Source organism: Carettochelys insculpta, chromosome 13 (genome assembly GCF_033958435.1).
Source record: "Carettochelys insculpta isolate YL-2023 chromosome 13, ASM3395843v1, whole genome shotgun sequence".
NCBI lineage: Eukaryota > Metazoa > Chordata > Testudines > Carettochelyidae > Carettochelys > Carettochelys insculpta.
Window position 1 is genome coordinate 27,058,651 of NC_134149.1, and position 22,293 is coordinate 27,080,943.

General features: G+C 46.7%; 2 protein-coding genes across 12 annotated transcripts in view; both read left to right on the forward strand.

Annotated features, from left to right (window-relative positions):
• RAB41 (RAB41, member RAS oncogene family) overlaps positions 1-10,710 on the forward strand; it is a 32,946-nt gene extending 22,236 nt beyond the window's left edge. For 4 of the 9 annotated variants that reach the window (XM_075007589.1, XM_075007590.1, XM_075007591.1 and 1 more), the window contains 4 exons: positions 87-198; positions 5,359-5,452; positions 6,598-6,664; positions 7,924-10,710. In XM_075007589.1, coding sequence (XP_074863690.1) covers positions 87-198; positions 5,359-5,452; positions 6,598-6,664; positions 7,924-7,988 — 338 coding nt within the window. In that variant the 3' untranslated portion in view covers positions 7,989-10,710. Of the gene's footprint in view, positions 1-86; positions 199-4,720; positions 5,453-6,597; positions 6,665-7,923 lie in introns of those variants that run through there. The other 5 variants (XM_075007596.1, XM_075007595.1, XM_075007594.1 and 2 more) reach the window with 3 other exon arrangements.
• Positions 10,711-15,356: 4,646 nt separating this feature from the next.
• On the forward strand, positions 15,357-21,995 carry LOC142020071 (START domain-containing protein 10-like). 3 transcript variants are annotated; one of them, XM_075007660.1, is made up of 6 exons: positions 15,357-16,830; positions 18,372-18,519; positions 19,228-19,340; positions 20,462-20,579; positions 20,880-20,932; positions 21,700-21,995. In XM_075007660.1, exons 1-6 carry the CDS (start codon positions 16,684-16,686, stop codon positions 21,907-21,909), a joined length of 789 nt encoding a protein of 262 aa, XP_074863761.1. In that variant the 5' UTR covers positions 15,357-16,683; the 3' UTR covers positions 21,910-21,995. The 3 variants fall into 3 exon arrangements, with proteins under 3 accessions (XP_074863761.1, XP_074863759.1, XP_074863760.1); XM_075007658.1 differs by having other exon boundaries at positions 15,364-16,907; XM_075007659.1 differs by having other exon boundaries at positions 15,366-16,907; positions 19,228-19,331.
• The last annotated feature ends 298 nt before the right edge of the window (positions 21,996-22,293 follow it).

Below are 22,293 nucleotides of genomic sequence, written 5' to 3' on the forward strand. Positions count from 1 at the left end.
GACACAGGTAGTTTTGAAGTGTTTCATTGTCCTTCTGTTTGAAAGTATTGTGAGTTAATGTGCTCGGTTCTTCCTGCTTCACACAGATCTGAACTCGTTCCAGCAAACCTCCAAGTGGATTGATGATGTGCGAACAGAGCGAGGAAGTGATGTTATCATCATGTTGGTGGGGAATAAAACTGACCTGGCAGACAAGAGGTAATGAAGAGGAATTGGTTAATTGGCCAGTTTGACAGCAGGTGGCTAATTTACCTTTTGAAGGTAGTACTGTTTTTTTAAGCCAGGTTACAGTAGCTCTTTGGGGTTTAAGTAGTCTGTGATGAGTGAGATTATCACTGTGCTTGCTGTTTGTTCCATAACATCTGTCAAAGAATACCCAAGGTGCTTTGTTTTGCTAGACCAAACAAATAATCGTGATTAGAACAAAGTCATCTGAAAACTCAGCCTGCCAAAAAAGCGCACCAGCTACACACAGCCTCTCCCTGCTCTTTGTACAGAAGACTCTACTAATAGTACCATTAGACTGAAAAATCAACTTTTTAAAGATCAGAAAATTCTGGTTCCCACAGCAACATTAAGTGGGTCTTAGTGCATTGCAAATGTATGAGGCCTTGTCCTGTCTAAGGCCTTGTCTTCACTACGTGGTGGAGTGACACAGAAGTGATTGATCCAGCAGATGTCAATTTATTGCGTCTGCTATAGATGCATAAATTGATCTTTGAGCTTGGTCCTGTTGACACCAAAATGACAAAAGAAGCTGGCGTCAATGGAAGGAACAGCCCATCAACCTTACGGTATGCAAGACCCTGCAGTATGTATGTTGGCTTCAGCTGTGCTGTTTGCATAACTGAAGTAGATCAGCCATCAGGTAAGTATAGACATGGCCTAATTTGACATCAGATGTAGGTGTGTGAAAACAGATTTCAAGAAATCTGAGATCAACACAGAGGCTTCCTACAAAACATAGTTCCCTGTAGTAGTGCGGCACTGCAGTGTTTGGAACCAGACAATGAAATAAACTCTCAGTTAACAAAAGTGAATTTAGTCACTCTCATCTGTCCAAAATGAGAGATGTGAAAAGTAAACTCGACTCTTCTAATTCAGTTGGATTTACTAATTTAGCCAGGTTTACTAATTAATTTACTAATTTAAAATGCTACTAGTATGTTAAGGAAAACAGTTCAGTTTTGGGTCGGGGGGTGGAATTGTGACAGTTCCACTTCCGCAGGTGCAGGGTAGTAGTTAGCATCCTTGCATTCCTGACTCTCTTACCTTCAGATTCTGATCCTTAATGTTGAATGAAAGCATACTGCATTTATTAAAATTTACTTTTTATAAAGGATAAAGTGCACTGAGATTGAAATGTCACAGAAGTACTATCGTGATGGACACAATGGCTACATCTGCACTACAGCGATCTCTCGAAAGAAGTTCTTTTGGAAGATCTTTTCCAAAAATCTTCTTTGGAAAGAGCGCGTCCACACGCAAAAAGGCGGATTGAAAGATCGATCTGCTCTTTTGATAGGGAGAGTCCACACAGCCCCCTCTCTTTCGAAAGAATGGGCCAGAGATTTAAAAAATCCACTGCCACAAGGACTGTTCTTTCAAAATAGGGCCTGTAGAGTGTCTATACTTGCTTTTCTTCTAAAGGAGCTTTTGAAAGATGGTGCTGTTCCTGATCTGGGACTAGAAGATGGCTTCCAGATGAAAAACCACATTCTTTAGATCTCGGATTGAAAGAGTGCATTTTGTGTGTGGACACTTCATGTGTTCAAAAAAGGGCCTGATTTTTCCCAAAGAACTTGCTAGTGTAGATATGGCCAATAGAAATAATCTGAGGGATAGCAGAGTTAATCTAGCTTCACAAATAACAAGCAGTTATGTAACATTTTAGAGATTAATAAATTTATACGTTCTTCATCTGAAGAAATGGGTCTTACCTACAAAACCTCATAACCTAATGAATTTTAGTTTCTAAGGTGCTACAGGACTGCTAGTAACAAAAGAAATGCTGTAGGTACAAATAGCTGTGCCTTTATTTTGAGGTGTGTAATCTCATAAGCACGTCTGCTTATATATAAAGTGCTAGTCACCTGGGCACAGTGTTTGTGAGGGGAAAAATTAGACTGCACAGTATTTTTAACTATTAATTTCAAAATTCTTACATTCAACTATGTCAAAAACATTACTGAGTCCTTGTCCAAGGCAAATTTGAATGCTTCAGGTTAAGCTGTTTTGAGTAATTAGTGAAGGGTCAACAATCTAAGTTGCTGAACTGGGAAAATTACTTGGAACTGTCACAAGCAAATGCAGCCTTACCAAACTAAAACAGTTCACCCCAGGCTGCACCCAAGGTAATTCTGTTGGCTGGATGAGTTTTGAGCTGTAAGAGGAATGTAAACAGAAATGCTTTGTCAAACATAATTCTTTCACTAGCTTGGTAGCCAGGCTAGAAGCACTTATAAACATTCAACCAAACAACCAGTTGGCTATCTAATTTCCTCTGCATTGACATGAGGCTCTACAAGATGTCTGACTGTACAGCTGTGTTAAAGGGGTCTTTTAATACTTTGAAAATTGCTTTTTTAATTCTACTATTTCCAAGAGGTGTAAAAATCACTTCAGAGTTTATTGCATGTTTTCTCTGCTTCTCTCATTGTGTTGGTGTTATATAAGTAGTCATGCAACATGATACTCAAATTTTGCATGTTCATATTGTTGTCAGGAGTCTCATTTTCTCCTTGTCTCTTTTCCACCCTTACCATTTCCCCTTTACTAGGGAAAACATGCCTTGATGCAGTGTTCAGCTTTCCAGCCCCACTGAGAAGAGCACATGCAGTTCTTTGAAACCATCTAGCAGTGAATTACTCACAGAGGCTAGGCTGAGTCTCATTGTTCCACCTTAGTACTTGGGCTACTTTACAGAGATGCTCTGTGTCAAGTGAACAAGACCCATTGTCATGTTTGCTTAATGCCAGCAGCTCTTAACTCATTCCCCTGTAGCTCTACTATAATTCACTTCTGGTTTCAAAGCTCCCTTCTGCTGAGGTTACTTTACAGAATCCCAGTTTCAGTAGACACCACCATAAACTATGTTCCAGGAACACTGAAAAATCTTCCCAAACCAGATGCATCTTAAACCAGGTTCTAATAAACACACCCCAAGCGGTGGCTAGATTAAACATGAGCACCTTGCTGTAGCCACGTAACACTATGGCCTGAGCATTTAGTATTTTACATCCTTCTTGCGTGCCAGGAATAACTCTGGCCCTGTACACCAGTCATCAGGTTATCAGATTTAGGGCTTTCTACTTTTTGTCAAACCTGCCACACCTGTCTCTTTTTCAGCACTAGAACATGCATTAGAGCCTTGTTAGTCACCCTGCCCAGGATTATATTTTTTGATGATACAGACATGCAGGGCACACTGTATACCTGTAGTAGAGGTGCGTGTGGCATTAGAAATTCCCATTCAGTAGGGTAATCTAGATACTATGTCTGGAGTAGGAAAGGAATTGAGGATGTGATGTTAAATTAAGCTAGCCAGCGTGATCTGAACATTTAAAACTCTGGTCAAAGCAAGAACCTGCCGTGTCGTACCTAGGGTTTTAAGTATTGAGATCCTGTTGCCTAGTTAAAATACTGCATCTCTAATCCTAATATATACAAAATCCTAGTGCAGAGGTTGGCAACCAAAATAACAAGAGCCATTTTTTTTTTGGTTCAGTAAAAAACTCAATTCAAGCGCCGCAATGCACGTGAATCTGAGATGGTCCTTAATAAATGTCAAACCATACTTTTTGTAACTTCTGTTTTCAGAACAGTGCACACAATAATTTGTAATGCAATAGATGTTTATTGCAGGACATTCACAAGCTTTTTACATATTCTCTTGAGGCTGCATTTTTTCTTGTTGGCAAATTTCTCATTGCAAATGAGACATAAAGGGAGCCCAGCTGAATTCCATGTTAGTGCAAATGATTGGGTCCATTCAATTTGAAATTCTGTTTTCATCTTTAATTTTCCTCTTTTTGAAGCCATTCCAATGGCACTTTAGTTGTGCCAGTTTTATTTCACATTAATTTCAGTTTTCTCTCTTAAAATGTGTATTGCCCTTTACAGCAGGAATGCTGCAAGTTTCCTTTTCAAAATAAAGACTTTATTAGCAACATGATCAAATACAATATCATGTGCCACAATGCACTGCACATATTAAAACGAGAGGTATCTAACATTTTGAAATATAATTTGCTATTTAGATATGAGTAGTTCATTTTTGGGCTTTTAGATGTTCACCATTTATTGAAAATAATTGGAAGTTTTTTTTTTTCACTTTGAAGTTATAGCATTGGGAGCCACAAAGAAGTCCTTAAAGTGCTGCAGGTGGTTCTGAAGCTTCAGGTTGCAGACCCCTGCCCTAGTGTTTCATTCTGAGCCTGGCCATGACTTCTGTGTCATCTTAAAGCTATTTGGAAATTATTAGCCATTTGGGAAGAACCAGATACTACCCTCTAAGCTGTAGCATCAAACATATTTTAAGAGTTGACCGTATGCTTGTCATTTTATTTTGCGTAGCCTGTATATTTTCCATTTTTGTTATTTTAGTTGCTAGCCAACTCCATTGCGGAGTTGTTGGCTTTTTTTTTAATTTCTACTACCGTTTCTGTCAAATTTTCCTTTGTTTTGGTTTCTTTTCTGTGATTTGTTCTCATTGCTATAGACAGGTTTCTATAGAGGAGGGCGAAAGAAAGGCCCAAGAACTGAATGTGATGTATATTGAAACCAGTGCTAAATCAGGATATAATATGAAACAGGTATGTACAGGGCAATGGTCAGGGATGCTCTTGCAGGTGCTTATCTCCAAAGCAGCAGCTGAATACTTGACTTCTGAATTTCACCTCCTGCTGGAGCCTTTCTGAGACCCCTCCTTTCACCTTCCAGAGTTTCCTTCTCTTGTCTTGGGGGACTTTCTTTTTGCATGGCTTCTCACTGTTCCTGCTGCAGCCAAAGGTGGCCCTTCCTTCCCTCATAAGGAGGCTATGAGTGAGACTGAAGTGTGTCACGACATGAAACTCACTTTGTGCAGATTCATCCATATTGGTGGTTATAATCTGTATATTCTCTGAGCTGCCTGTATGGGTTGGTCCCTCCTTAACTTGAGCATAAGGAGCATAGGGAGGGAGGAAGGGGTGTAGAAGCTCAGAAGTCCTGCCGTCTCCCTTCTTGGACAGGGTCCTTTCCTGGGACTTGCTGAAAAGCATTTCAGTCACAGAAGTCTCTAACTCACGCCTTCTCTCCTGTCTGTTTTCCCTTCTCTTGCTCTTTTTCTGGTTTGCGTCTGTCTGTCTGTCTGTCCAGGCAAATCACTACAGAAGAAGGTGAGCAGAGAGCCAAAGAGCTGAATGTGATGTTTATTGAGACAAGTGCGAAGACTGGATACAATGTGAAACAGGTAGACAGCATTGCCCCTTGCCAGCAGATTCTTTGCTTGACAGTTCACTGCTTGGGAAGATGAGCTGGTTTTGGGGTTTGGTGCTGCATCATATTATCACTCCCCACTTTACCCTCTTCATTCCCAGCCTTTGAAATTCTGCCCTTTAGGCAGTGCGTGCCCATTTTAAATGGCGGCCTAAGGGTGGCTCATTGAGGTAGAAGGCTAAGGGATCCTGTCTGCAGCTGGCTTACCGTGTACCAGACCTGTGATACCAAAAACGCTTGCTCCATACGCTGATACACTGAAGCATGTTAGAGCTTTGGAAACAAAGCACCTCTATTCCCTTTATATCACAGCTAAATTAGTGTCCTGTTAAATTGCCTTTCTCAGATGGTGGTTGTTTCTGCTGGGGCAGAATTAAACCTTGTTCCATGTTTGCTTTGACGTACACTCAATGTCATGGCTGTCAGGAAACCGCTCTTCCTTCACTTGCACTGTGGGTTGTACCTCCCTAGTGTGGCACCTGAACAGTTCCAGAGCTGGGAGTTTGATGGACCAGGAGAGGTCAATGCCAGCCCCTCTGTTCTCAGTGGCTTCCAGGCTCTGCTTTGACGATGGCAGGGGAGCTGGCATTGACCAAGTGAGGGCTACAGGGGATGGGAGTATTCTGGAGAAGAGGTAGACAAGCTGCAAAGCTCCACAGTCAGGGACTCACCATACTCCTGTGTGTCTGCACTCCTAGCTTCTGGCCACAAGGCTCCACAACCACCCTGCCTCTTCCCATGAGTGTCCTCTGTCAGTGCTTCTTTCCTACCCTCCCACCTGCCTCACTGACCTTGCAGCACATTGGAGGCTCTGGAAAAGCAGGTCAAGAGCTGCTGATTAAGGAGCTAGCTTTTCCTCATGAGTGCTCCAGCCTGAGCACACCCATGGAGATGTGGGACCACAGATTGTGCCAGACTATAGAAGTCTGGATCACAGAGGTGCTGCAGGGCAGCAGGTTTGGTGGGGGACCTCACATCTGGGTTTGGGGAATTCTTCAATAGTAAATTCATTTTACTGTTTAACTAGATCACTCTGTACGAGTATAAAATTCTGGGTCTTTATAGGTTTTAATCATTTCCTGCTTTTGACAAGCTCTGCATTCACATGTTACTTTTCAGCTTTTCCGCCGTGTGGCTGCTGCCTTACCTGGGATGGACAGCACACCTGAGAAGAGCAAAGAAGACAGTATCCTTGTCTGCTATTCATTAGCTTTCATATTGCGAGAGTTCAGGTTTCTTTGTTGCCAGTCCAACAAAGCAAAAACTTTTGATGGAGGACTTCACACACAAGGACAGCTTAATTGCTGTCCTTTACAGATTGAGGGCAGGCATGGATCTTGATTCAGTTGTATCATTACAAAGCATAAGTAGCCTTTTTTGTAAAGCTCACTTGCATGTATAAACTAAGAATCTGCAGCTTAGTGTCTTGGCTGTTTGTACTATGGGGGCTGGTACTGAGCTTTTGCTGTTTAATTTGGGGTGTAATATGATTTGATTTGTAATTTTTCAGTGTGATCTCATCTTTTCTCATTCTGTGTTCTGCATGCCAGCTGGTTTTGGGTGATAGACCTCCCTCCGACTGGGTGAGGCCACTCCTCCCCACTATTGTTGCACATTATGTCTGCTGTTCAGTGAACATGTTCTGCTAATCTATTTTCCCTTCTCCAGAAGGGTGATACTCAGAATTACACTAGAGAGAACTGGCAAGAGGGGCTTAGCTGATTAGAGCCCGTCAAACTCAGCCCCTAAATGACTGTCTCACTCTGAGGGGCAGGAATGTAGCCTTTGCCAAAGCAGCAGTCCACAGAAATCCATTACTTGCCTATTTGTCCAGCTAATGCTCTAACAGCAGCTGGTGACTCTGTATGTGCACAACTGGTAATATAGCAGGGTGTGGAGATGATCAGGTGTCCTTTAGAATCGTGCTTCATGGGGCTAGTGATTTGCAGTGAGCTATTTTATGGAGAAAGGCCACTTCAGCTTTGTAGTGAAAATGCCCTAAATCCCAAGTTACACTTGCTTAAAGCTACTGGTAGTTACTAACTTGCTGTAGTCCAAGTGCTGGCTTCCATCAGGGAGAGTAGGTGCTATACAGAGCAGTACATGCCTGTTCAACTGTGCTATAGCATCAACAGCAGCCTTGAGTGTCTGATGTCAAATCTGTAGCTATCACTTCAGTACTTTCCAGCCTCAACCTTCAGAAGGCAGAACTCTACCTATGCCTTCAGCCAGCTGCTGGTTCTGGACATGTCTGCTTCAAAAAACAAACCTTATAGTTCCTGGTGTTGATGCCTCTGTACCAAGTCCCATTAGGTGGCTGCACTTGTTACCCTGTTGTTAACTACAAGAATCCCCAACTTTATTTCTGGGATAGGTGTGCTCTACTGGGCTTGAGTTGCATTGTGGTGCTTTGTCCAGGGCTTTTCCTTAACTTGTGTTCTCCAGTGATTGACATCAAGCTAGAGAAACCTCCTGAGCAGCCAGTAACGGAGAGTGGCTGCTCCTGCTAAAGTGCCCGTTGTATAACAACACTTTCCCTGATTGGCCAGTCTCACTGAAGAACATCACTTCTCATTGGCTAGGCAAACTTACTTTGTGAACTGAAGAAACTAATCAACTAAGTGAGCGAGCTCCCTGTTAGCTGGTGGGGAACAGCCCTGGCTGCCCCTCCCTAGTGCATGGTTTGAGCCCTGAGTTCAGAATGAATGTCTTGTCCTCTTTTAGTTGTTGCACTTTGGCACCACGGTGCCCTTTACTCCACCCCACACCTTGCACCTGTCTGTACAGGTGTATTTTCCTTTGAATACATCAGAAAAGCTGCCACATTAGGGGAAACAAAAATAAACCTGGAGGTTGGTTCTCCACCTCCCCAATTGCCTTGAATCTTAACCAGTTTTCCTTTCACTCCAGAAATGCTTTCTCTCCCATGCTCCCTTCCCCTCCTCTCCCTGCAAAGCTTCTCCTTCAAATGTAATCTCAATTAGATTTGGTCTTGCCTGGTTTGACAGTTGGGGCTGGTTTGTTCTCCATCTCCTGCTCCCTGCAGTGGGTGCATGTATTGGCTTTCCAGTCCTTCCCTCCTGTAGTTGGTCTTGGTCAATTCCTGAGTCTTCTGTTGAGGTTTGGGAGAAGGACCTTTCTCATTTCCCACATCAGTGTGATACCTGAGCACTGGACATTCTGCTCCCAATCTGCTCTAGCACAAGCCACTGATTTGTTTGCCTCCTTTTTCCTGTGGTGGGTAGAATGCCTCAGGATTGCTGGCTTCAGCTGGAGCCTATACCCTGGGAAATGCTGTCAGTTGCAGGTGAGGATGGTAGAGATTTGCTGCAGCATTCTCTGTGGGGGAGCCCACCTGACTCCATCTGTTGATGTTCTGCGCTCTATCTGCAGGGTGCGCATGGACTCTAGAATGTATCACTAGGATGGCACGTTAGAACTGGGCATCTCACGTCCTATTCTGACTCTTATCACCTGCAAGCCTACTGGGAATTTCCTTTTTCTTGTGGAACAGTGACAGTCCACTGTCTGCTAGCCAGACAGAAGATACAAGCTACACAGTTACTAGTTATACACAAATGGGGCTTGCATTGCACAAGTGGCTCAGGCTCCAGCCAGCATTCTACTAGATTGAATCTGAGTGACCGCAGTTCTACTTTTAACTGTCTACTATTTAGCCTAGGAACAAGAACATGGATACCCTTAATCTTGTAGCTGCCTTTGCTGGAGAACCTCCCCAACCCTATATGTGGGGAGGATGCTAGGCCATCACATTCCCAGCACTGGGACAAGCAGGAGTGCATTTGTTCCCACTTCAAAGGGGGCGAAGACTGGATTAAATAAGGGCCGATGTTTTTTGGTTTTTTTTTGGTGGCTACTTATGTTCCTCCTGTGTGGGTAGGGAGAATATCTCCCGGTGACTCTTATGATTGCTTTGAAAGGGGTATTTTTAAAGTAGTTTGTTTGTTTTTTTTGGCCTCTGTGCCCACCCACAACCCTGCTGTGATCAGGCTTGTCCATTGCCTGAGAAGAATATACAAGGAGGAGATGAAGTCCTGATAAACCATCCATTTGACCACTTGGTGTAGGTAGTGGTATCAAGATACATTTTAAAGGGTGGAGGGAGACAGTGAAGTAGAGCAGGGGCTTGAGTGGCATGAAGCAGTAGAAATTGTACTTTCCCTTGTACAGTGGCCTTGTTGATCACCACTTGAATCCTGTGGCCCTATCCAGGGAGAGGAAAGAACTGTCACTCTTACCTGGATGAAGTAGCTTGATCCCTGATAGCTGGGATTTCCCTTTTGGGAACACCCACCTCACTGTCAGGGCTGGCTTTTCTGGTTGTGTTACTTACTGGCCATGCAGCAGTGTGCTACTGGTTGTTAAGGCAGATACATTTGGTATGTGGTCAGCAGTGTCCCTTCCTCTCCATCAGCTGAGCAGCAGGGAGAAGCTGACATGTTTTGTTCTTTGTTTTTCCTTTGTATTCTGGAGTGTTCCCTTTTTCCTACCTGAAGCCCTCAATGGCCTAGTCTGAGTCCTTTAGAATCCACCCCAGGGTGAAGCCCTGTCCCGTACTATGTATATACTCCCTGTTGTGTGGGAATTGCTGATGTTCTGTCAGTGTGTCTGTGTCTGCAGTAGAACAGGTTCTTCTCTTCCCTTCTTACTGGCAGACGTATCCTGCCATTGTGTTGTATTGTTCTCTCAAGTCTCTGGACTTTCTTTTTGGGGGTTAGGGGGCATGAGGGGGAGAATAAGTAATTGGGAGGGAAAACATAGTGAAATAAAATAGTTCACTTTCCACTTCCTTCCCTATGAATGTGCATAATAGTGAGTGTGTGTCTCTGGCCATGCTGTCTCCTAGCTGTTAGCCAAGTAAGTGTGACTATTAATATGAATAGCGACTGTCTGACCACAGCCGTATATCACACTAAATAAAGTTATTTCACCAACACCTTTTCTGTGTTTATTCTGGGGGGAAGAGTGCTGTTGCCACCATTCATTTTACTCAATGCCGCTGCTCCTCAGACCAATACCAAATTCTGCGGAAGAAACAAGTAACAGGCTGCCCATCTGAATGCATTCTTCAGCCTTACATGTTCTGCCAAGCTTAGGGGTTGCCTGGGAAACGTCTTCTGGATTCTTACTGTGTCTCAGAAAGATCCTTTTTTAGCCTTTGGGATTTTTTTAGTCACTATTGCTCCCTGGATGTTGTAAATTCGATAATGTATTTCAGTCCATTCTGATAATACATGTATAAAAGGTAAACTAGTTTAATCTACTTCAGTATGAACTACGAAAGCATGCCTAGCAGTTACACAGTTTGAAAATGCTTTACCAAAGCAATTTTCAATAGAAAGTATTGGGTACTTGATTGGGAAGCCAAGGCTCTGAGAGAGAAATACAGTGCCCTCAGATGATGGTGAGTTGATCATAGGCTTGGGAGTAGGATCCAGGAGTCCTGACTCTGGCCCCAGCACCAATTATCTCCTGCTGTAACCAGCACTTACCACTTTGAGGGAAAGAAAATTTGTATGTGCCAGTTGCCAAAGAAAGGAGGGGCAGAAATGTTTGCTCATTTCCAAGCAGCCTCTGATACTGAGTAGCAGGGTTACTGCCAACAGGAAGTCAGTACTCTAACAGGTTCCGCTGCGAGTACTGTAAGAAGCTTGCTGTTCTAGTCTAGCTAATGAGCTCATTATATTCCATCATGCCGTGATGTCAGATAAGTTAAGGAAGAGTGAAAACACAAGAGGAACTTTTGTAAGTGCTTATCAGGGCCCATGTAAACAGCTAGCTCCCTATGGGGTCTAATGTGTAGTTGCAATGAGCAATACTCACAAACAAGGGATGCGTTCAGTAGGAATTGGGATTGCTGCAAGGCTACATACTGTCCAGTAAATGACGCTTTGATTTCATGGCTGAGGGATATGGCTCCCATTGTAAAGTTACAATGTTCTGAGATGCTCCTTTACTCTATTTTTTGCAAGACTTGAAGCTGACCTGAGTGATGGGGAGCATTTCAGTATCACCTAACCGGTGAGGAAAGTGTCCCTCTGAATAGCAAAAACCCCAGTGTGTGGCAGACCTACTTTTCAGCCATAGGTTGGGTTCTACAAGCTCTTAAGTTGCCTCTGATTACAATATCATGAACATAAAATCAGATCTTTTCTTTTGGACGTGGAATTATCTGCATTATAGACAACCAGCATCCATTGCTAAGTTTGTAAATCCACTTTCTGGATAACAATGTTGATGGCACTTCTGGGGCCTATGCAAGATGAACAGGCGGGCTGAGCATTATAGGTGGGGCTGTTTGGATCACGTTATTAAGGTGGTTGCTTGATGTTTCCATTGTAAGACCGGTTTTCAGTTGCTCATACCTTTGCCAAGCTACAACCATTTGGCTAAAATTTTCCCTGTTGTGTCTGCGAGGCACAATTATTGAAGAATATTTCAGCCAAAACAGTTCAGCTGTTTCCAAGAATAAGAGTGAGGATTTTTTTAAAAGGGGGCTTCTGCTGAGCAAAGCATTCCCATGCTGCATAGTAAGGACTGTAAATTTGTCAGAAGCATGGCCTGTGTTGCTCTAATGTACTTTTTGCTCTTGGGTTGATGCACACCTGTCTGGGTCTAGGCACTCCTGAGACCAGGGAGCCTCTCATTGATCCCTACTGTTGGGCTCAAAAAGCAAAGGGGAAGAAATTAACTGATTCCTATATAGAGGAGACAGGAGCCACAGCTAGAAGAGATGAGCTGGGCAAGGAGAGTGGGATCAAGATAAGGATTTTGGAGAACATGCTGAGCAAGAAACACCTGGATGAGAGATGAGCTAGGGATGAGAAACAGGACTAGGCTAGGGTCCTGATAACAGGATCTGGGCAAAAGAGTCTGTGCCCGGTAGAACAGGCCCTAGTTAAATACTGAGCGCAACAACTGAAAAAACAGGGATGGAATTGGAGTTCAAAGGGCACAAAATCAGAAGTGCAAGAGGACACCATAAAGAATCCACAGCAGCATCTGCTGCTCCTCATGGGTGCCTAAGGAGTCAATGGACATATCCCAGAGGAACTCTGAAGGCATGATGTCACACGGGGTGCCTCTCAGAGCCCACTGCTCCATCCAGCCTCCCCTTCCTGGAGTGATAGGTGGCCATTTTGGCCAGCACTAAAGGGAAATTGTGGTGCCATGGATGAGGTGTGCATCACCTCAGGTGCATGGAGAAGTGCAACCAGAACCTCAATAAGAAGTTCTGGAAGAGCCAGAAGAAGGGCTGCAATCTGACCCCCTCTAAATGTGTGCCAGGGTGTCCCCTCCCCAACAGAAAGGATAGGTATCACGAGTTTGAGATTTGTGCCAGGTGTACACCTGTGCTAATGGCTCCTTGGAGGAGCTGCCAACTGCTATCCCTGCAGTCTGTGGAGCCAGAGTAGAGTACAGCCTGGCTCACCAAGGTTCCTCAGTCTCCTCTGGTAGCAGTAGGGGTGAGACAGGACATGAAGTGGATGGTGTGAAGAACATAGGATAGGAGCCCAGTGAGTTCTGGGAGAATGAGTGTGAGTGGAAAGGACCTGCATGAGAAAAGTGAAAGAAGCAGGAAGCACGACTGGCTTCATCTCCTGGAGCACAAGATACTGGACATGCAACATGGGTGGCTCATGCACTGGCCAAGTGCCACAGGATCTACCTCGTGCCTCCTATTGTAGCCCAGGAAGTCTCCAGTGATGGTGGTACTTATCTGGATCAAACTTTTGCTACAGTGATGACACATCACCACCTGGATGCAGAGATGGGGTTGTATCGCAGAGGTTCTATGCAGATTTTCCCACACTTAATGGTTGCTATGGACCTAGTTAAAGAAATTAGCTTCCAGGCAATCCTGGTGAAAGGCTTGCTGCTCAGAGAAGTCTCACTGGAGATAAATGAGCTGCTGGTTCCATCAGAGATGGAGGAGGAGGATGTGTTCTTGCACACCCCATGCCAGCCTGAAGGGTATGAAGGTGGAAGGAGTGGACCTGGTTACAGCTGCATACCAGGTCCAGCAACTCCAGCACCATGCGGCACCGCTGTCTCAGCTGCACAGTGGGCTGGCAGCTCCAGATACATGCAGCAGAGGGGCTGCTCTAGCTGCAAGGCAGGGTCTCAACCATGTGTGGCAGTGGGGGCCCAGCCATGCAGTGGGCTGGCAGCTCTATCCCTGGGCTGTGACAGCTGTTACAGTGACCCCTCCAGCAGCTCCTCCAACCATGGCAGCTCTGGTGAGTCACTGTTGGGGCTGGGCCCCCACTGGGCTTGGCAGGTGTAGGTGGGCAGTAAACCCTGGTATTTAATTGACTTTTGGGTTTAATGGATGCACCCCTGCCCTCCACCGGTCTGTTAAATCAAGGGTTTACTGTATGTGGCTCAGAGGGTCAGTAAGTTTGGTCATCTCTGCTATTGGGGGAAGTGCATAAAAGCAGCCCAAGAGGAAATTATTCAAACCCTGTTCATAAGATAGATTTTTTTTTAAGAGTATAGTAAATAAAGCTGTCATGAATGAGTGCAGGGAAGAGGTTAATCTTCCTGAAATATCCTGAATCCCAGGTGAGCCAATGGGAGTGAAGTAATTGTTTAAACTGATAACTACAGTTCCCTGGGCTCTTATTTCTGCAACAGGGAGAAAGACCCAGAGGGGAGATGGAATAAAATCAAAAATATACTGACCATTGCAAAAATTAACCATAGAGATGTAAGTACAAGGGAAATGTATTGTTAGATATGTTCAGGTTTCTGGTTATTTTAAATGTGGGTGGACTATTGGCTTGTTATCGTGGTTTGTAGTTAGCTGTTCTTTTCTCTTTTGTGTTGTTGTTTTGAATTGAGATTTCCCACTGTAACTTTTTAAGCTGAATCCCAAGGAAATATTTTCTCTGCATGCAACCCATGATTTACTTTTCTCTTGTTTTGTGAATAAATAACTGTTGTAAGCAAATGATCTGATTTTTCTGTCCTAAGTAGTCTGTGCCTCAGACCAAATTGTCAGCTACTGAATTACAGGTTTTTGTGTCCAAGCTCTCTCCTGAAGGGGGAATAAGAGCCTGCCCTATCCCCACAGGAAGATGTCAGTGTGTCTTCCCAGGGTAAGAGGGTCTTTTCTCACTCAGTGGTGGCAGCAACCTACCCGCCAGGGAATCTGTGACCCTGGGAAGTTTTAAGATAAAGCCAGTTTACAGACAAGGTGTTTTTAAGTCTCCATGGGACCCCCTTCCTGCACTCAGGGTGTGGAGGAGCCCCTGATAAAAGCTTGGAACCACATATTAAATAATGTGGACAAAAAAAAAACACAATCACTAAAGGAGCTCTCCAACGAATGAGGCATAGTTCTATAGAAAAACAGTATGCCATCATGTAACATGTCTGTGTACAAGGAGGGACAATTCAGGAGCAGGCTGTTGGATTGCAGAGGCAATTTTATTTCTGGCCTTTTCTGACTACTGAGTGCCTTGAGACTTTGCAAACTTAAGAATTTTTTTTAAATAGTGTTTGAGGAATACTTGATGTTTTGTTTCTGTAATTACAGATAATTCTTAGTGTATGTGGGAGAATGGTCCTGCTATTCGGGGGAACTTTCCTGGCTTCACACTCTCCCACAGAAATGGTCCAGAGAAGGGTCTGAATCCCTGCTCTCACATCCTTTACACAGAGGCTTTGCTCACCCAGAGGGCTCCCCTTCCACTCCACTCTCTTGTCCGATAGAGTCTGTGTAAACCCAACAAGCCTGGGCCCGGTATTCTTCAGCCTCAACGTTGTAGTCACCAAGGTCAGGAGTTAAGGTGTCCCTCCTCTGGGGCACCCTCTTCTCATTGGACATTTCCCTCACCCAATGATCATTATATACAGTCCAAAGCAAATAATTTATTGGACAATTGGTTAAAAATAAGGAAAAATGCAAAGGGTTAATGGAAAACACTTTTCTCTATAGTATGGAGACCTCACAATGCCTCTGAAACGTCAGACCAGGTCACAATCTGTTCCTCGTAAGTCCCAGGCCTCCCTCTCAGGCCCTGGTTGGACTGCAGGTCAGATGCTTACTCTGGGTGGCAGGACCCTTCTCCCAGCGTCAGCTTATCCCAGTCTGGCACACAAAGCCTCTTGCCTGGTGTAATCTGCTTGCATGGGGCCTCCACTGAGGGTCCCCCTTGCTCTTGCTTGTTGCTCATTGTGCCCGCTCCAGCCCTCCTCCTTGCTGCCCTGCCTCCGGCTCTGTGGATCCAGCCCTGCTTCCAGCGTGGATCTGCTCCCTGCCTCGGGCAGGAGTCTGGCTGCAGCCGCCTTCCCCCCGGAATGGCTCAGCTCCCAGCTCAGTCAGACACACGTCGTCTCCTTGGCTCCGGCCCGGAGTCTAACCCAGGAAATGGGCGGCCCGGGCTCTCCTCACTGGCCTCGGCCCGTGCTTCCTGGAGGCGGGCGGTCCCTGGGGCCTGATTTCTCAACGACCTTCCCTCTTCCTTCCATTCTGAGAGCTAACCGCCCTCTCCCCTGGTGAGGGGCCAACCGTCCCCAGGCCGCGCCCTCCCACGGAGGGGAGAGGGCGGGAACTCAGCGCGCTCTGCCTCAGGCGCGAGCGAGTCTCCTGGGGAAGCGGGGCGGGACAGCAGCCGAGTCAGAGCCGGGGAAACGGCTACAAAGTCCAGGCAGGCTCCAGGGCACAACACCCACGTCCCGCCTCACACCGCTCCGCAGGGAGGCGAACAAGCCGCCTCGCGCCGCTGCACCCTGACGTGCGCACCGGACAGCTACGCGGAGCCGCGGCCAGCCCTGCCCGGCTGGGGGCGCGTGCTGCTCAGCCGTTCCCCGCGAGGAGCCAATCCCCACCTGACACTCCATCCTCGTAGCCAATCCGAACCCCGCCCGCAGCTCCTGGCCACGTGGGGCGCGGCCCCTTTCGGGTTGTCTCGGCTTCCGAGCCCGTCCTCGGTTTTTAAAAAGCTCACCGGTCCCGAGTCGGCAGGTGGGGAGGGAGGGGCCCGCGTGGGGGCCGGCCAATCAGGAAAAGAAGTCGTGGGCATCGCAGCCAATCAGCGGGTACAGCGGCGCACCTGGCCGATATTGTTCGCTGATTGGCGGCTAGTGGATGATGTGAAGCCAATCGGGAGCGGGCAGAAGCCGGGCTGACTTGGCAGGGGTGGAGTACGGGGTTGGCGGTTGCTGCTCCAACTGCGTATGGGACTCGGACGGCGTGTGGCTTTCGACGGTACCGGACTCTGTTCCCCTGCCGCTTGTCGGCGCCCATGGAGCCCGTGCAGGTGCCTGACGCCGGCGTCTTCTGGGCCTTCCGCGCCCAGTGCGAGGAGGAGCGCGGCTGGCAGAGTAAATACAGCCGGGAGGGCGTCGCTGTCTGGGGGCAGCCGCCTCCGCCCACCGGCCCCGCAGTGCACAGGGTGAAGGTGAGCGGGGGCGGAAGCCGGGGGAAGGCCCCGTGGTGGGGGGTGGGGCAGGTTAGCAGCGGGCTGGCGGGGCGGGGCTGAGGTCATTTGCAGGCTGTCTGGCGCTCCTGGAGCTTCTCTGGGAGCTGGTGGATGGCCTGATGCTCAGCTCCGGCTCTGCACCCTCGGCTTGGCTGTTTATAATCCCGACTCCCTATGGCTAACGGTGTCAGTGCGCGCTGGGCCTGGGCCTCAAACTGGGGGAAGGGGAGTCTCCTGCAGAGACAGAAACTTGGGCCCCCGAGGAATTGGTGGACTCCTGCCCCAGTGTGTGCTTGTCTGTGCTGGGATTAGAATAACTGTGTAAACCTAAAATACATAGTGGAGCCCTGTTTGTTCTAATTGTCTCTATCGCTTATGTGCTCTTCTGAGTCCATTTTACCTGCTGTGCAATTTAGGTGCCCAGAGTGGCACCTGCTACTCCAGTGTCAGGAATCCAATCTGTGACTTTCCCAAGAAGGTGGCCAGTAAGATGTATTAATTAATTATCTCTTCCAATTCAATAACTTGCCCTGGTAACAGCCTCCTTTCCCCCCAGGAGGCTTCTCTGCCTTCGTGCTGCAGAACAACATAGTGAGTGGTGGTGGAGTTGTGCCGTGGTGAGATTGTAGTCTGTGTTAGGCTTGCTCTGTAAATCATTGACTATTGATAAACAGCACTATAAGTGGTGAAGTCTGGTAGAGGGTGATGGGATTGTAGCTAGAGGTTAAACTGAACTAGTAAAAGGAAAAATATTCTTTTTGGGATCTCCTAGACCCACCATCTGCCCCATGAATCATGGCCAAGATCACAAGTGGTGGGGGGGCTGCTGTCATCTATGTAAGATTCAACATCTTGACTATCTGCCTGGTTGCTTCCATTGGGAGACTGGACAGAGTTGGACACTTTGACTTGCTTTCCTCTCTAGGATACTTCCCTTCTCTATTCTTCTGCTCGAAAAGTGTGGTGGTACCTTACCTATGGAAGCCAGTGGCATCTGCTTCTTGTTCATGATTCTGGTTGCTGTGTGGACTGGGATTTGTCTAGGTATAAGACAAGGCTTTTAATCACTGATCTGTTTGAACTTCTGTCTCTGCTGAATGATTCAAAGGCAATAAGCATTTTTACTTTGGAAAGCCTCCTCTGTCCTTATCCCCATTTTTGATCTTCGGTGAGTTGCTTCCTTCTGTTTATCATTTTTCCTCACAATGGGTTGGTATTTGCAAAAGTGTTTTGAGATGCTGGGAGTGGAGTGTTCCAGCACTTGATAAAAGGGTAGTGATGGCTTGGCTGACACACTTCCCTACAGGTAGGAGCATAGCAGAGGGTGAGGAGCTCTTCCCCTACTCATGAACCAAGTCAACTACTGCAACTGGGAGGACTGCAGGGTTGGGGGTCCAGCCCTAGTCTGTGTCCTGACTATGGTCCTGCTCCTCCTGCCTGCAGTGCCGTATTGACATCCAAGATGTGCCAGCAGAGACAGTCTATGATGTGCTGCATGACACTGAGTATCGCAGGAAGTGGGACATGAGCGTCATTGATACACATGACATTGCGCGGCTTGCTGCCAACGCCGATGTGGGCTACTATGCCTGTGAGTAATTGCTCAGGGGGCTGCTCTGTTTGGCTGAGTGTGTCATGAGGTGCAAATTGAAATCCTCAGCTTAAACATTTGGAGGGCCCATCCAGTCTCCTTCAGTAGGAAGGAGCAAAGATTGAACCCACTGTGTATTCTCTGAATAGATCAGACTGGTCAGGGAAGGGCTGGCTTCCCACACACCAGCATGCCTCAGAAAGTCCAGTGTGCTACCAGGAGAGGAAGGTTCACACCTTGGGCTCATTTCGTTATGTGACTCTACACTAGGGTAGAAAGTCTACTTTTGATATGCAATTCTGGCTACATCATTAGCTATCCAAATCAACTTTCTTAGCTAATGTAGTCCAGGGCTCTTCAGGCTCATGCCGACATCCCTTACTCCACACGATAGTGTGGAGTACATGGGTCGATGACTAAGCCCAGATAGATCAGTTTTGCTGTGTCTTAATACATGCTGCAAAATCAAACTCTGGAAAATTGACTGCACTGTGGTCAATCATCCAGTAAGTATAGATGAGCCCTCAGGGTACTAACGAGGCAGCTGGGCACAAAGGAGATCAGGAGATACAGTGGCAGGAGAGAGAGAGATCACTAACCTTAACTGATGACCAAGTGCAGGCAAAGTAGAAACCCCGTAGTGTGACTGCACTTCTCAGATTCTGACCACTGGGACAGCTGAAATGACTTTACTTCCTTCTTGGTTAGGGAAGTGTCCAAAGCCCTTAAAGAACAGAGATGTGGTAACACTGCGATCTTGGCAGGTTGAGGATAAATCTTTCATGATCATCAACTTCTCTGTCAAACATCCGGTGAGTCAGGTGAGGAGGAGGAGGAGGGTGGAAGAGTTTAATTCCATGCACCCATGGAAGTAGCAGTAATGTTTGTTCAGATGCCTCCTTCATGAATGATTCCATCCCACAGCTATAGTCATGAGCTGGGTGGGTTTGTCTGAGTTACAAGTCAAGGAGGCTCTGTTGAGCAGAATGTGACTCTGGCCTTCATGAACCTGAGCTGCATGTTTACCTGTCCATGCCCTTACTCATGTCTTAGTGCAGTGCTGCCCAAAAAGACTGTAAGGGATCTCTGCTGTCCTCCCTGCCCCACCTCACCCACTGGCCAGGTGCCGCCACCCCCTACGCCAGGCACCTCCCTCTCCCCAGATTACTCACAGAAGACACTCCAGGCTGAAGCTGTGCCATGCAAGCCCCTTAATGGCTGGAGCCGTCGCCCGCCACCACCACATGAGCCCCACTGGAATGTGGCTGGAGCCCACTGGGGCCAGAGGAGCTGCCTCCACTGCTGCCATCACATGCTTGTCCCACCATTGGGTGGGGCATGGTATGGAGCGGCCAGAGGGGTGCCCCACGTGTGCAGCTCTCCTGATGCACTTTGCCACATTGTGCTGCCCCAGTCATGTGGTGAACGTGGAGCATACTGGACACTGCTGTGTAGATTGCCAGTCCCTGTGTGTCTTTAAGAACATAAGAATGGCCATACTGGGTCAGACCAAAGGTCCATCCAGCCCAGCATCCCATCTGCTGACGGTGGCCAATGCCAGGTGGCCCAGAGAAGGAGAACAGAAGACAATGATCAAGTGATTTATCTCCTGCCATCCATCTCCTGCCCTTGTTCTGAAGGCCAGGGCACCATACTTTATCCCTGGCTAATAGCCATTTATGGACCTAACCTGCAAAAATTTATCAAGCTCTTTTTTAAACCCTAATAGGGTCCTGGCCTTCACAGCCTCCTTGGGCAAGGAGTTCCTTGGGAGCGCACAGACCTCTATTATTGTGGGATCTGTACTGCCCAGCTAGCTCCTTACCAACCAGGTGCCATGTCTGAGCCTCTAGATTATACCCATGGCAATGGGACTATAGCATGAGGCCTGAGAGAAACAATCCAGGGAGACAGGGTCTGAGTATCTTATTTCACCATACAGCAATATCCTCCCCGAAAGGACCTGGTAAGGGCTGTTTCTATCTTGGCGGGATATTTGTTGCAGTCAACTGGCCCAAACAGTTGCACCTTGACTTACCTGGCTCAGGTGGACCCCAAAGGTAAGTCAGGCTCTGCATTCATTGGGGGTGTGCCAGGGGGTTGGGCAAGTTGAGGTATAAGTGAACAGAAGTTCTGCTTTCTTATTCAGGGCATAAATGGGATTGCTTTCTTTCCATACACTTCTCTCTTAGGCATCAATCTAGGGGTCACTTTGCAGCTTGCCATGCAGGTCATCTTGCAGCTTGGCAGTTGTACTGTGGGGAGGTACTGGCGCATTGCCAGGGTGAAACCACATGCACAAATACAGTATTCTTCTGCCATGGCTCACTAATGATTGTCTCTATTTTTTTATGCATTAGGGAAGCTGCCAAAGTGGGTTGTGAATAAAGCTTCTCAGTATGTGGCACCAAGGGTGAGTGAAGGAGCTCCTGAGTAGAGGGGTGATAGGGGTTAACCATCTTTCACAGATGAAGGAAAGGGGCTGGCAGTTCATTGAGATCAACTAACTTGCTCTTAGACTTTCCAGACCCTCTGACTTTCTGGGACAGGCCTGGGAAGTGGAGAAAATGGGAACGGGTTTGATACTAGAATGTGCTGGCTTGCTTATTCCAATGACTGACTTCTGATACATCAGAGAGGTGAAAAATCTGTGCGCGGTGGTTTTGGTTTTGGTCCGCAGCTTGTGACCAGTGGGCTCAGCATGAGGTGCAACATCTTCAGAGCTCCAGGAATAGCAGGGAGGGCACCAGTTGGGATTGCAGGGCATTGGGGTAAATATATTTGGCACAAGTGAAGTTGGGACAGAGGATTGTGCATCCTGAGTTCTGTCACCAGCTCAGTCACTGCATTTGACCAAGTTGTAATTGAAATTTTAGCTCAGCCTCCATTTCTCCATCTGCAAAAAGCTGTCTCCCTCAAAGGAGGAGCTGAAGCACAATGATATCTTAAATCTATTGAAGATGCTGATCGCTTATACAAGCAAACAGAAAATACTCCTGTATGAAAATGTGCAGTATTGGTCTGTCTGGGCACAGGCCCGCCTCTTTACCTAGCTTAGGTAACTGCACAGAACTCAGCCTTTCCAAAGCATTAAGTATATAAGAAAATTCATGGAGTCTAGCAGTCGTCAGATTCTAGGCGGTTTACAATTTTCTTGGTTCCATTTTCTGCTCTTTTCAGATGCTTAAGAAGATGCATAAGGCCTGCTTGAAATATCCCTCCTGGAAACAGCAGCACAATGTCAATGTGAAGCCCTGGCTGTATCCCGAGCAGAACAAGCTCCCAACTATGTTGCTGTCAGACCTCGCACTTCAGCATAGTGCCTCGCTGGAGAACATTGACGAAAGCAGCCTATCAGAGGTGAAGGATGACAGTGGTTCTGAGAACTGATGCTGCTTGCCTTTCTTCCACGAGAAATGCTGCTCTAGACTTTTTTGGACTCTTCCTGCAATTTTACATTAAAGGGGGAAAATGTTTTTTTCTGTCTACTGTTTGTAGTTCTTCCTGTCATGAGCCAAGAGACCATGGTTAGGCCTCTAGCACAGATAGCTGTTTCTTCCCATCAGGATGGGAACAGAGGACTGTGGCTGAAGGGAAGCTTGGAGCACCTGGAGTCCATTGTGCTGACAGGTACTCTCAGGAGAAGAGGTTGGCTTTGTTGTCAAGGTGACATGTGACTAGGCTGTCAAATGATTAAAAACATGATTGTGAGATATTGAAAAAGTGATCATCTCTAAGCAATAATCAAATTCCATTTATTTAAATATTTTTACC